The following is a 13500-nucleotide window of genomic DNA, read 5'->3' as shown; positions in this document are numbered from 1 at the left end:
CCCGCCGTGCCCCTTCGAGGGGGTGGCCTGGACCCCGAGACCCCCCCAGGCCCCCCCGCAGGGTTGCTTCGCCTGCATCGCCAAGCCCCCAGCTCTCCGGCAAGCTTCGCCCATCCTGTCTCCTTCTTCTGCCGTTTATCTCATGGAGAGTAAGAGCTGCAAAGGAGACAGCCTGCGTCCAGCGGTCCCATGCAAGCACTCAGTGGAGAAGAAGACCATGACCAACCCCACCACCGTCATCGAAATCTACCCTGATACCACCGAGGTGAATGACTACTATCTCTGGTCCATCTTCAACTTCGTATACCTCAACTTCTGCTGCCTCGGCTTCATCGCCTTGGCCTATTCATTGAAAGTGAGTACTGAGCGCAAGGCGCTGGGTAAGGGGTGGCCTGAGACGGGGGTGGGGGAGTGTTTGGAGGTTGCGCCTGATGTAAATCACATCTTTGCCACCCAAATGAGAGGTTGCACGCACTGGGGATGAGGATGGGGAGAAGCGAGTTGTGTTTTGGAGCCAGGGATGTTGCTTCAGGTGAGGAAGAGATGCTTTGACTTGCTCTGGTACCCTCCGAGGCTCCTCTGTACCATGGCACCAGGCTGGCAGGCAGGCAGCTCAGGGCTGGCTCAGCTCATGCTGTGCGTGCAGGCATCCCGGCACTTGGTCCCTTCTTTGGGATCCTGTTGGTTATAGATCTGGTCAGGGTAGGATCTGGCAGCATTGGATGGTCAGGCAGAAGCAATAAGAAGCATCTGGCCAGGATCAGCTGGCACCTGGCAAGTCGCAGGGGGGAGAGGCTGCCAAGGTGCAGGGCAATCCTGCCTGTTTCCTTCTTGCCCTCTCCCTAAATAAAACACCAGAGCTGGTGGCCATCTCTATGCCCCCGAGCCCTATAAATCCCAAGGCATACCATGGAGACCTGCCAGCATCACGGAAAGAGTCCTGTGAAGCTGAGGAGGGTGAAGAGAGTGCAGGGGGGCTTTGCACAGTGTCAAGGCTGGGGGGGGAATAGAGCTGTGTTGATGGAGAGGGCGATGGTGTGGAGCACAGCCGGTGAAGGGGACTGAGTTGCTCCCAGTAGCTGCAGGGGAGAGCAGCCCAACAGGGATGGTGCCCAGCAAATAGGCAGCACCTCGGAGAGGGGAGAGAGGGTCCTGGCCTGCACTCCCATTCCCTGCCTGCCAGCCCCAAAACTAACTAAATGGATGTGTGGAGAGCTCGGGGCGGCTGGGTGGAGGGCTGGCAGAGGAGCTGGCTGATTTGTTTTGGCAGGCAGCATTTAGAGGAAGGCCGGGGCGCAGACAGGCTTTGTCACAGAAGCAGATCAATTAACCCCATCCAGCTCCCCTGAGCTGGCCTGTGAGTTCCCAGCACTATAAGGAGGCTGCTCCTGAGCCCATCAGGGTCTCTGCACAAAAAGGCTTAGGGACCCATGCCCTGGGCTTGTCCAGCACTGGCATCATGGTGCCTGCCTCAGTTTCCCCTTCCTGGAGATGGGTGTTGAGCACTGATCCACCATCTATGCAGCAGGCTTCACTGCTGCCTGGGTGAGGCATCTAATAGCTTAAATCATGCTGAGGCTTAGCATCACCACAAGCAGGACTGACCCAGGGGCAAATCCAGGCAGCAGCAGCCTAACATGGGTTGAAGAGAGCAAGTCCCTTAACACCCCCACTCATTTAGCCAGCAAGGGATGAAACTGGCTTCCTCCTTTTTTTTGTGTCTTCACTCATCTGAATTTTCCTTTAATGATCAGCATCTTTCCCATGCCGGAGGCACAGTCACAGCAGGCTAAGAAAGGGTTTCACATCATGGGAACATGGCAGTAGCTACAGTGGGTATCTGGGTAGATGTGGTCCCTCGGCTGCAGCCAGCAGTGGAGGCAGGACAGCCTGAGGACCAGGCTGACCCATCCCCAGGGGATGGGACAGAGTAGGGTCTGCCACCTACCAGTTTTTTAAAGGCTGGACCCTTCACTATCTTTGACACGAGGTGGAAGGAAGGGCAAAGCCCAGAAGTAACCCGGGGCCAGAGCCTCGTGCCAGGGCAGGGCCATGGGCTCAGCATCCAGCCGCAAAGGTCTAGAGGACATACAGTGTGAAAAAAAAGAAGCAGTGGCGAGGAAAGGCAAATGGCAAACATGCTCCAAATCAGGGGAAGGAAAATAGAAGATGGCTGTCAAAAACCAGCCTTGGCTTTTGGACTGCAGAGGCAGTAGCTGAACGGATTTAACGGTGGTACCCAAACAGACACGGAGCTGAGTGGGTAGAAATAACTCTGCCCTGTTCTTGGAGACCCCCGGTGGCTGTGACTCTGTGGCAGGGGGGGAAACAGTAACAAAATGTCCCTTAGAGGCACAGGACAGAACTAGCAAATGGCTGAACGGATGGTGAATGCCCTTGTGGGCTGTTGTTGGGATGAGCGGTGGAAGGCAACGGGGATGCCTGGGGCAGTAGCAGAAGGTCTGTCCTGAGGAAGACCACTGGGATGTTAAGAAAGATGAGATCCTTCCTCACCCACAGCTACTGCAGAGACCTTCCACACATCCTGGCCAGGCTGCATGTTAGGGTCATTTCTCCAGAAGCCTGTTGTTTTCATCTCTTTTACAGTCAGTAAGGGTTTTCTGAGAAGTTCAGAGAAAGCAGAAGCGGGAATGCCCTGGAGACAGACGTCCCTTTAAACAGACTTCTCTCGTTCCTCTGCAATTAAATGTAAGGACAATTTTGCAGCAGATAACTTAAGTTCAAGCCTTTCTAGGACGTCTGTGCTCTGCAGAGACCAAGTAAGGTGCTGTGAGAGAGAGAAGAGGGGGGCAGCACCTTCGCCTCCTTGAGCCGCCTGGGACCTCTGAAGGCAGAGCCTTCGGCCAGTGAAGCACGAGTTTCCTGGCTGAAGGGCCATCAGGGCACTGATAGTGTTAAACAGTTCCCAGGTTATGTTTTGTCCATTTCTTTTAAGTAACAAACTTCTAGCAACCTCAGGAACATGAACATCATCTGCTTTTGCCAGGTTTGTACTGTTAATAGCAGTAAGGTCCTTCTTTGTGCCTCAAATCCATGACATGTTTCGTTATGGACCTTAGCACACCCCAGTATTTTCACTGGTTTCACCAGCACAGTGCCCACATGGGAAGCCAGTTATGTGCTTAAGTACACTTGAATATTACCATAAAGCTGTCTCCTTCCCCATGCTCACCTTTGTTGGTATCAGCTGCAGCTGAGTGAACAGTACATCCTTTTGCACGTGAGCTGCAGCCTTCGAGATTTCTTTCTATGGGGAAATGCTAATTCATGGTGAGCACCATTTACTAAAAAATGTCAAAAAAACCCCACCCCAGCACCAGAAAATTTATTATTTTACTTAAAGAAGCACATGAAGTCAGGTGAGGGCAAAGACTGTGACATCCAAGCCAAGTACTCTGTGTGACAGGCACCCCAGCCAAGCGCTCTGAATAACAGCGTGACAGCATACCTTGTCTTTATTTACACCCATAATGGACCAGATCCTCATCAGATACAGCTTGCTGGGCTGCAATGGAGTTGCACCAACTCACGTATCCCTCCAGGGGTTATTTCCTATCATCTCAGCTTCTCAAGGTCAGCCTTCTGGAGCGCAAGCAAACAAGGTGCTCACATGTAAGCATGCATTGATGCTGAGGAAGAAGAGATAAACAGCAGGACCAGGGAAGTTAGAAACACTAAAGTAACCTTAACCCCAGCCCAGCACAGATGTGAGGATCGCTCCAACAGCAATGCTTTGAATTCAGTTGGTTTTCATTAGGAGCAAGTGCCGTGGCCCAACATTTGGCTGTTTCCCCCCCTCCTCTTTCCCAGCTCCAGGTGGTAATTAATGGTGCATCAGAAGCTGGTGGCAGGAGATCTCACTTCAGCTGTTAGGAGGTCTGTCTCTGGACACTGTCGGGGCAGGCCAGGTCCTTCTCAGTACCCACTGTGCCATGAGGCGGTGGATCAGAGGAGCTGGGGCCTGAGACGAGGCTGTGGTATGGTTGCCATGTTATGGTTGTATAGAGTTGAAGATGGCAAGAAGCTTTGCTGGCTTTTTAAGCCCCACCAGCAGCCCATGGGGTTGCTCACAGTTTTCCTGCCCCTTGAGGCCACCGATATTTGTGTTGTGATAGCACCCCGGGAGAGCTGAGCTCTCCTGCCCACTCTCTGCCTGGCCCTTAGCACGCAGCTCTGGGCATGGCTGTTTACCTTCTCTTCTTATGTGTTGACCTTCCCTGTTTCGAGTAGAAGCAGACCAGCACAAACCCTTAGCTATTTATTAACCTCAAGAAGCAGAAAGGCTGCAGCACCCAACCTCTCAGGCGGACTCTTAGCTCACTTTTTTGAGAAGAGCAGTGGTTTATGGAGGTGGGTGAAGCGCAGAGGCAACGGCCCTGTGACACTGGTGTCAGCACAGTACATGGGCTGGAGACCTCTTGACCAGTTCACAGTGCAACTAAATCCAGGGATGCCCTCCAGAGCTCCTTATGTGTAGGGATGTAGAGCTCTGCAGGGAAATGGGTTTGCAGACAACCAGCTGTGGGCTGCACGCTAAAAGCCAGGCTGCCTTAAATACAGCCTCATTAGGCTACTTATCAACAAACCATTCCTGTCCTCCTGCAAGCTGAGGCGGCATTTTGTACCCGCACAGCAAGTTCCCTGCTCCCAAAAAAACAAGAGGGGCTGACCCCCTGAACAGAGAAAGGGTAAGTGGCTGCTGAGGAAAGGACCAGGAAGGAGTGGGATGATAGGAGTCAGGGTGAGCTGAAGGCAAAGCCCCAAGAAGAGGAAAAGCTGGAGACAGTGGTCAGAGGGAGGAGAGAAAGAGCCCTCAGGCATGCTGGAGGTGTTGGAGGACAAGGGGAGCTGGAGATAGCGGAGGACAAGATGAGCAGCAGGGAGGTGACAGACAAGCAGGAACAGAGGGAAGGGCCACAACTGCCTGTTGCAGGTGGGAGAGGGGAGGAGGAATGTTTGCATGTTAAACCACAAAAGCAGAATGTATTTTGTGGAAGGCCAGGTATGGAAGAGGCAAGAAAACATATACATTGTCAAGCCAGACCAGAGATTAGGTTTGCCTTGTCCAGGGTGGGATCTCCAAAAGGGCCACCACACAGCACTTTGAGGTGCCTGGGGAGACCCCAGAGTCAGCAGATGCAGAGTAAATATCTCAGTGCACAGCAGGGCCAAATATCCCCAAACAATTTTAGGTGAGAAGTGTCAAAGTGACAATGAGAGCTGACTAAGGAAACACCACACTTGGGTTTGGGGAGGCTCAGCCTTGTGACCTTGGCAGCCTGTCCCCAACATGCCTCATCTCCTCAGCTGTGGAAGGAAGCAGCTTCTAGGGCTCCCAGCAGCTTGTGCACCAGCTGCCAGGACTTTATGGTGATGGTGACCACAGGAGCATGAAAATAGGAAAAGCTGAGGCTGGGCTATGAGAAAGACACTGGCATCTCCTTAAGGACAGAGCAGGAAAGGAGCCAAAACACGTATCTTCTCTCCAGGAGAGTTCCTCCTCCAGAGCCTGGCTTGATGCTGCGGTAGGACATTGAAGGAAGATGTCTGTGAGCATCTGGGGGTGCAAGGCTGGGTAGGAGGAGGCAAGGCCACCCTGGAGAAATGTGGGAGGCCAGGGCTGCAAGTGGTTTGGAAGGAGAAATGTCTTTTCATTGCGCTTGTGTGTCGCAGGGGCCCTGGCACTTGTCCGGCACTTAGATGCTCTGTTGCAATATAAATGATAATGGACAATAAGAGATAATTTGCATGAGGGTGACTGCTGAAGCCACAGGCTGTATGGGGAAATAATAAGGGAGGAGAGCAAGGGAACCAAGTACTCAGTGAGGATGAGGGATCCAAGCAACCAAGGCCAAGGTGGCCAGAGGAGAGCTAGGGAAGGGAGTGGGCAGGGAATGGGCAGGGGGCTGCCAGGGATGGGGAATGTGAGCAGAGCTCTGTGCACCTCAGGGGCTGGCAGGAGCAGGTGGGTGGGACCGGCCGGAAGGTCAGGGAGATGGGGCAGCCGGGTGCCCTTTGGCAGGAGTTGAAGGAAGCTGTCTATGCTATAGTTTTGGCCCAAAGTGCAGAAAAGAGGAGAGATGGGAAAGACAAAATAGGGAAGTAGGAGGAAATGGTGGCACTGGGGAGCTATGGGCAGCCCTCACTAGAGACGCTGAGAAGCAGTAGGACTGGTTCAAGGACAGAGGGAGAACCATGGGAAAGTCAAGGGCAGGCACTGCTGAAGCAGGCGGTGGGAAAGAGCTAAAGGACCCGTCACGAGTGCAAACTGGTGTCAGGTGGGAGAGGCTGCTGGGAGCACTGGGAGAGGGCTGGGCATGGATATTGGGGCAGCAGGGCACCCCAGGGAAAGGAGGAGCAGGAGGCAAGGAGCAAGGGAGAGGTCATGGGACCAAGAGGCAGTGGCCCCACAAAGGCAAAGCAAGTGGCTTGGTGGTGGGAGGATTGCAGAGCTCGGTGTGCCGGCCATGGCAGTCTACAGGAGAAACCTCTGTCTGCCTGGCAAATGCTGAAGGCAAACACCAGCTTGCCTGCGGCAGAGAGCAACCTCTCCTAGCCACAGCTGGACTATAGCAGAGAAAGGAGAAAAAGGCATTTGGTCTGTGCAGGGTTTGCCTCCAGCAGTCCCATCACTGGAAAGAGGAAAGCGTGTGAGAGTTTCAAAGAGCCTACTGGCAGCAGCATGTGGGATTTCTGGCCCAATTCCAGTGCCCCTGAGCCTCTGGCTGCAGGGACCTTTGCACTTCTCACCGGTGGGTGAGGTGCTGGCTGCCTGGTGCTGCTGCACCCAGGGGTTTTTGGGAGGATGCTAAAGCTACTGAATAATTTCAAAGGTGAGTCATCCTGGGCAGGCAGCTGACACAAAAAGGTGTGCTGGCTCCCAGGCTGCCAGCTTGCTGCCTTCCCAGAGGTCATCTCTGCTGCTGGGAGCACCAACCAAGCATGCCACAGAGCCAGGCGAAGGGTGCACTGCAGCTGCCGAGTGCTCAGCAGCAGGGTGATGGGTGGATGGCCCCAGCTCCAGCTGCAGGCTCCCAGGAGTGGAGTCCAACAAAGGCCAAGGACACGGCACCGCAGGATTTAATACGAGGAGGGAAGCAGAGCTCTCATTCTTGCCTATCTGCCTGCCAGCGCCAGCTCCTACAGGCCTCATGCCAGCAGCAGCCTCCCTACCCACAGTCCAGGATTACTGAAGAGCAGGGGCTGCTCGTGCAGAGAGGTCCTCACTGGTGTGATGGAGGAGGGGACATTGCTTGAGGGTCTGAGATGTGCTTTTGGACACCCCGTGAACCAGCATGACTCAGTGGGAATGAGGGGCTCACCAACCCTTCCCTATAGCCAAGCAAGCCGCAGAAGGCTTTCAGTACAGCCCCATCAGTAAGCACTGCAGGAGGGAGTGAGAAAAAGTCCCTAAGACATGGTCCGAATCCATTGCAGTCTCTTTGGAAAGCTCCTGCTCGATAAGAGCCTGTCAGTGTCTCTTGGTAGGAGGCTGGGGCTGGTTTTTGCAGCCTGCCACCGGCACTTAGCAACTTGCCGGCAGCGGAGGCGGCTGGGAGAGACACACAGCCCCGGCCCGCAGCCCTCCGGCTGCCAAGTGGGCAGCAAAGCAGACGCTGCCACGGCATGCCCAGCCCCGGGCACCTCGCTCAGATGTGGGAAAGGGAAGAGGGGTAAAGACTCCTGCTCCTTTCATCCCATATCCTCGGGGCTCCAGCTGCCTGGGTCTGCTGAGTGCTGGCTGAAGGGGCAGTCTGAGGACAGGGACAGATCCCTGCTGGGAAGGGATGGAGCCCGGTCCCAACCCCTCATCTGCTGGGCTCAAACTGCAGAACTGCTGCTGGCAGGCAGTGCCATCAGCCTCCTGGCTGTGCAATCGCTGCCTTCTTGTGCCATCTGCTGCCTGATGATGCCATTGCTGCTGGACAATGCCATCGCTGCCTGCTGGTGGCATTTGCTGCCTGGTGATGCCATGCACTGCCTGCCAGTGCCATCCCTGCCTGCTAGCGGCATCACTGCCTGGCAGTGCCATCTGCTGCCTGGTAGTGCCATCACTGCCTGGTAGTGCCATCCACTGCCTGCTGGTGCCATCGCTGCCTGGCAGTGCCACGGACTGGCTGGCAGCCTGAAGGAGGTGGGGGCAGGCCAGTGCACAATCCTTACCCACTGCAATGGTGTCCCAAGGTAAGTCCATGAAAGTCCCAGCCCACAGGATAATGAAGAGAGCAGACGGCGCTGTCAGGATTGAAAACTGCCAGTAGCAGAGACGCTACGCAAGCCGCATAAGACCTGCAGAAGGAACTCATTAACACGGGACTGCTTAATATGCTGGAGGCTCGTGCACAGCCCTGGAGCTGCAGTTGGATGCCATGCCAGGTTTCGCCCGCTCAGCCCCTCAGCACCAACAGAGACACAAGGATGCACACTGAAACTGCAGCCAGCCTTCTCACTCACGGGCTGGGTGAGCTGAAGCCTGGTGCTGCAGGGCCAGGGAGCTATGACACGGTGGGAAAGATGCTTTGTGCCCATGTGCATGGGGTGCATGATGGCACCTCAGTTCCTTTGTGCACCTTAGGGCTCAAAATTATGCAGCCCACACTGGGGGCCACAGGGACCTGGTTTGCCTGGTTGCCAAAAGCAACAGGTCACTATTCCCAGTCTTCTCCACTCCCAGAGGTTTCCAGCTCACAGGTATTACAGTGCTTGGCTTCACAAGTTCAACCCATAGCAGAGCTGGGGTGCAAACCCCACCTTGGGGTGCTTTATGATGCACCAGGTGTTCTGCTGGAGAAGAGGAGGCTGAGGGAGACCTTATCATTGTCTACAACTCCCTGAAAGTAGGTTGTCATGAGGTGGGTGTTGGTCTCTTCTCCCAAGTAACAAGCAATAGGACAAGAGGAAAGGGCCTCAAGTTGCGCCAGGGGAGGTTTAGATTGGATATTAGGAAAAATTTCTTTACTGGAAGAGTGTTCAAACACTAAAACAGGCTGCCCAGGGAGGTGGTGGAGTCACCATCCCTGGAGGTGTTCAAAAAGACTTGTGGATGTAGCACTTCAGGACATGGTCTAGTGAGCATGGTGCTGTTAGGTTGATGGTTGGACTTGATCTTAGAGGTCTCTTCCAACCTTAACTATTCTATGATTCAAATACAAAGAGGCACAACCCAGCCCTCATCCACTGTACAGGTACCCTACAAGTGCATTTGGTTTTGTGAGTGTTGCTTGAAACAAGTTATGTCTTTTATGCATCTCCCAATTATTTTATTCAATTATTTAAAATTTTTTTTTGGTCTCAGGTCCGGGATAAGAAACTCCTCAATGACTTAAATGGAGCAGTTGAAGATGCCAAGACAGCTCGGCTTTTTAACATCACCAGCTCAGCCCTTGCCACCTTCTGTATCATTCTTATCTTCATCTTCCTGCGATATCCCCTCACTGACTACTAGAGTGAGGCCAACAACAGCAGCCGCCGCCAAAATGCCTCTATGCCAGAAGTGTCTGCAGTTGTTTCTTGTAGCAAGGACGTAAAAAAAAAAACAACAACCAAACCACTCCACCTTGATTGCAAAAAAAGGGCCAATTAAACACTTAAATAAAAATTAAATGAGTTTATCAGCCCAGCTGAGCATACCCTTCCTGCCCCCAACAGTTTGTGAACTGCCGTAGGAAAGCGTCTCACTCTTACACATGTACAGGGAGAAAAATAGATCAAGAAATATTTATTTTATGGCCAACAAGCCATGTGACAAGAGCGTGCCAAGCCCAGAGCGATGCATGCCCAGCAGCAGACAGCTGAGCTCTGGTGAGCAGTGGAGTCCAGCTGAGAGGGAGGCACATGCGTTGATGGATGGGGACCACAGCAGGGCTGCCTCACAACATATCAGGTGTGTTCAGACCACACCACCACCCCCAACATACGGATGTTTATTTTCCTTTTCCTCCCGTGAATTTCATCCACTGGTTCAAACACCCTCCAGCCCCTGGAGATCTAAGGATGTTAGGAAGTTCATGCTAGGGAGCCCCAAAGTCTCCAGAGAAACCCCAAAGCATTAAAGGGCAGGTTTCTCCTTGGGATCTCCTGGCAATGCTGAGAAGGAAAGCATCTTCTGGAGAACTCACCTAAGCCCCCTAAACCGACTGCTACTGTATTTCTGTAAACAGTCAATAAAAGATACCTCTGATATCTGATTGCTGCTGGGTTAATTCCTTCCTTAGGAGGGCTGAGATCCCGGTACCCACCGGTACACAAGATGAAATGCTAATGTCACCAGTGGCTGCTTGGGAGAGATTTATAGCAGGAGTGAGGGATGCTGCTGCAGGTCGAGGCTGTGTGCAGCTGTGAACGAGGGCACAGATCCAGATTTAAGAGCAAAGACCTCAGTGATTCCCATGATGGTCAATCAGTGGCAAGCAGACAGAGGCAGCCAAGCAGGCAGGTCGCCCCACCCCTGCTAGGACCAGCGTTAAAGAGGATAGAAATAAATCACCGCAGTCTCAACCTGCTGCTACAGCAGCACTTCCTAGGGTCATTACTGAGAGCCACGCTTCGGAGGTGCCATGCGTTTGCCACTGAATGAGGCAGGAGCGCGGAGCCTTTCCTGACGGTTGCCTGTGGCTGCCTGCGGTGCTGCAAATCAACACAACCTGAATTGAAAACGCCACAAATGAATGGCAAGACCAGGACTAAAATACAGCTCTTCGTCCCCTCTGACCATTCATTCATCTCATCTGCTGCAGCTGCCTCATCTTTTTCTAGCTGCACGATGGAGGGAGACCGGGCGCTGCAGAGCAGCCATGGAGCCGGCAGGAGGCAACAGAACCCACCTTTGTGCCCACATGACAGCAACGGTGCAGCAGGAGATAGGGAAGGCGGACAGACCACCGTAGGACACATCCTCTGCTGAGCATGTGGTTAAATCAACGTGCTGTCTTTGGGCTGTGCTCAGTGAGGGCTGTGCCATAGTGAGCCGTGGGGACAGACCATGAGGATACTTCCCTGAAAAACCTCATGAGATGTCACCTCCTTCATGCCCAGGTCTCCACACCTTCATTTATGGGGGAAGCTGTGACCAGAAGGACCTGCAGTCCTACCTGCTCCACACTCACTAAAGCACACTTTCACACCAGATCCGAGTTGTTTTGCGCCAAGGTTTCTACCAGCAGTGCAGTACATGGTGCCCTGGGAAGTATCTTGGCCATGAACTGCTCTATGATCACTCATCCAAAGGTGTAACTGTTCCCAACCACTCTTGATTACTTCTTTCTCCCTTCCCTGAAGCAAGATTTGTGGGGTCATAGCCATCAGCATTTCCATCCTAACATATCTAGGGACTGTGTCTAGTCCTTGTCTCTGGCAGAGGAAGGAGGTAGCCTGTCACGATGGCAATGCCTCCAAAGAGGGTAAAGCCAAAATGACTCGCGTTGCAGCCACCCTGGGCTGGCATCTGAAAATTGGAGCAAATTAAAGCCCACTGGGATGGTGCTAGTTTAGGCAAGACCCAGACTAGTCACCCCAGAATCCTCTGAGGGTTAGGAGGAGCACAGAGGTGAGATTGCATCACCTTTTCCCTCTTCATGTACCTGCTCCAAGCTCATATTGGCCATTCCCAAGGTCTTGGCTCAATATTTTTCACCATCTGTGTGCCCACTGTGCCTCTCAAGCTTTGAAGCCCAAACACAAGCCCAATAGGATGGGCTGGAGGGATAACGCACACAGAGTGACTCCGCTTGCAGTGCTGGGGGCTTAAAGCTGCAGGTTGAGGTCGCTGCAGGTTGAGGTCACTGCAGGACCAACGTGCCTGGCAACATATGCGCTCATCTCTATGAGCTGAGACTTGTTGGAGCCATGACATAAGTGCTTAAAAGCACTCAGAGACCCCCTGACTCTGTGAAATCTTGCAGAGACCACGCCTTTGTTCCCCTTCTCCCATGCCACACAGGAGAGAGTTGCCTTGCTTGGTATGCAGGCACAAGGCTGCTCAGATTAAAGGCAGAGCTGACACAAATTTGGAAGTGACCCAGAGCCAGCCTTTCCCACATTTAACAAGTGTGACAAATGAGTAACCATCATCCCTTCCCCTGACAGACCATCTTATCTGCAGAAAAATGGATGCTGGTTTAATGAACCAGGGGAAATACTGAACTGACTATGCAGCATTTTTGCATGCATGAACCATCAGGGATGGAGAGGGTGGGCTAGCATTAATAACCATCATGTTTATTATTGCTCATGTTGTAGGAGGTGTGAACACTGAAATCACTGTGCTGCAGCAGGTCAGAGGTCTACCCAGACCTGACTCAGACAAGAACAGCGTAGCAAAGGAGCATGCAGTAACCCTGTGGCTGGAAGGTGGAATGATCAACTCCAAGCAGATGCTCAACTCCACCACAGCCCTCGCCTTGGCTCCACCTGTGGCTCTGGGCTGGGAGAGATCTCCTCTCCTCTCAGTGCCCCTCCATTCATTGTAATGGAGCCCCTTCAAACTCAGGGCTGTAGGAAAGCAGCCCCCAAATGGGGAAAACGTGGGTGGACACATAGATTTCCAAGCTTGCTCAGGAAAAAAAAATAAAATTATTCATGCAGATGTCTTCCAAGTGCAACAGCATCAAGGTTCTTAGCATTAATTTCATCTTTCCAGTGTCAGGAAACCCCAAATTGAGACGGCAAAACTGGGTTCCCATATGCAGGCAGATACATCCCAGATTGCACTGACTGTGCTGTTAAGCAAAAGAAAGAACTTTTTTTTTTTTTCATTTTGAGGGAACAAGGGAAAGAAAAGCAGCAGCCAAATCCAGCAGGTCTTCTAATTGCCTTTTTTAAAAAAAAATTTTGTGAGAAAATTCTGGGAGTTTAGGTTTTGCCAATGCACACCCGATGCAGCAGAAGGCAGGCTTTCGAAGGTTGCTTCTCTCCCTTTTCGCTTCTGCCACTCACAACGTTGCGCTGCACTCTCCAAATCGCACCTTTTTTTGGCTCCAAAGCTGCAGCCTCTGTTGCACTCAGTGGCGGGTAGGAAAACCGGGAGGAGGGGGTGGAAGAGAGCAACAGCCGAATGCTGTTTGAGGAGCATCTTTTGAGATGAGGAAGAACTGACGATCACGTTGCCATATAGAGATTTAATTGTATTACTTCAGGAAACCAAGCTTGACAGCTTGATGAGGATTTCTTTTTTGCTTTTTCTTTAGCTCAAGGGGAGAAATGGAGAAAGGAGAGGGAGTGGTTGTTCCCTTTCAGTCGACATTTTAAGATTGTGCCTAAAATACTGCTGCTGGTTTTGTGCCCAGGTACGTGAAAGGCGTTTGGGGTGAGTGCAGGTAAAGGCAACTGGGTCTGGTGACGGGCACGTTTACCCGGGGAGGGGATGCTGCGGGAGTGGGACTCGTTCAGCCTGGCAATGAAACGGCTTTAGGGGGGACCCTCACAGCAGCCCTAGCAACTAGGAGAAGGTGACAGAGGAAGACAGTGGGGGTATCCGAGCTG

The 13500-nt window shown here is 52.8% G+C and overlaps 1 protein-coding gene across 1 annotated transcript; it reads left to right on the top strand.

Annotated features, from left to right (window-relative positions):
- Positions 1-7: 7 nt before the first annotated feature.
- On the top strand, positions 8-9593 carry IFITM10 (interferon induced transmembrane protein 10; the record flags this gene model as incomplete). The annotated part of the gene is made up of 2 exons (XM_010194498.1): positions 8-355; positions 9317-9593. Coding segments are annotated over 2 exons (498 nt in total), but the record flags the coding sequence as incomplete, so codon positions are not given.
- Positions 9594-13500: the final 3907 nt, after the last annotated feature.

Source organism: Mesitornis unicolor, unplaced genomic scaffold, assembly GCF_000695765.1.
Source record: "Mesitornis unicolor isolate BGI_N332 unplaced genomic scaffold, ASM69576v1 scaffold34211, whole genome shotgun sequence".
Lineage (NCBI taxonomy): Eukaryota > Metazoa > Chordata > Aves > Mesitornithiformes > Mesitornithidae > Mesitornis > Mesitornis unicolor.
The sequence above is the reverse complement of the archived record's forward strand: the minus strand, read 5'-3'. Positions and strand labels throughout refer to the sequence as shown.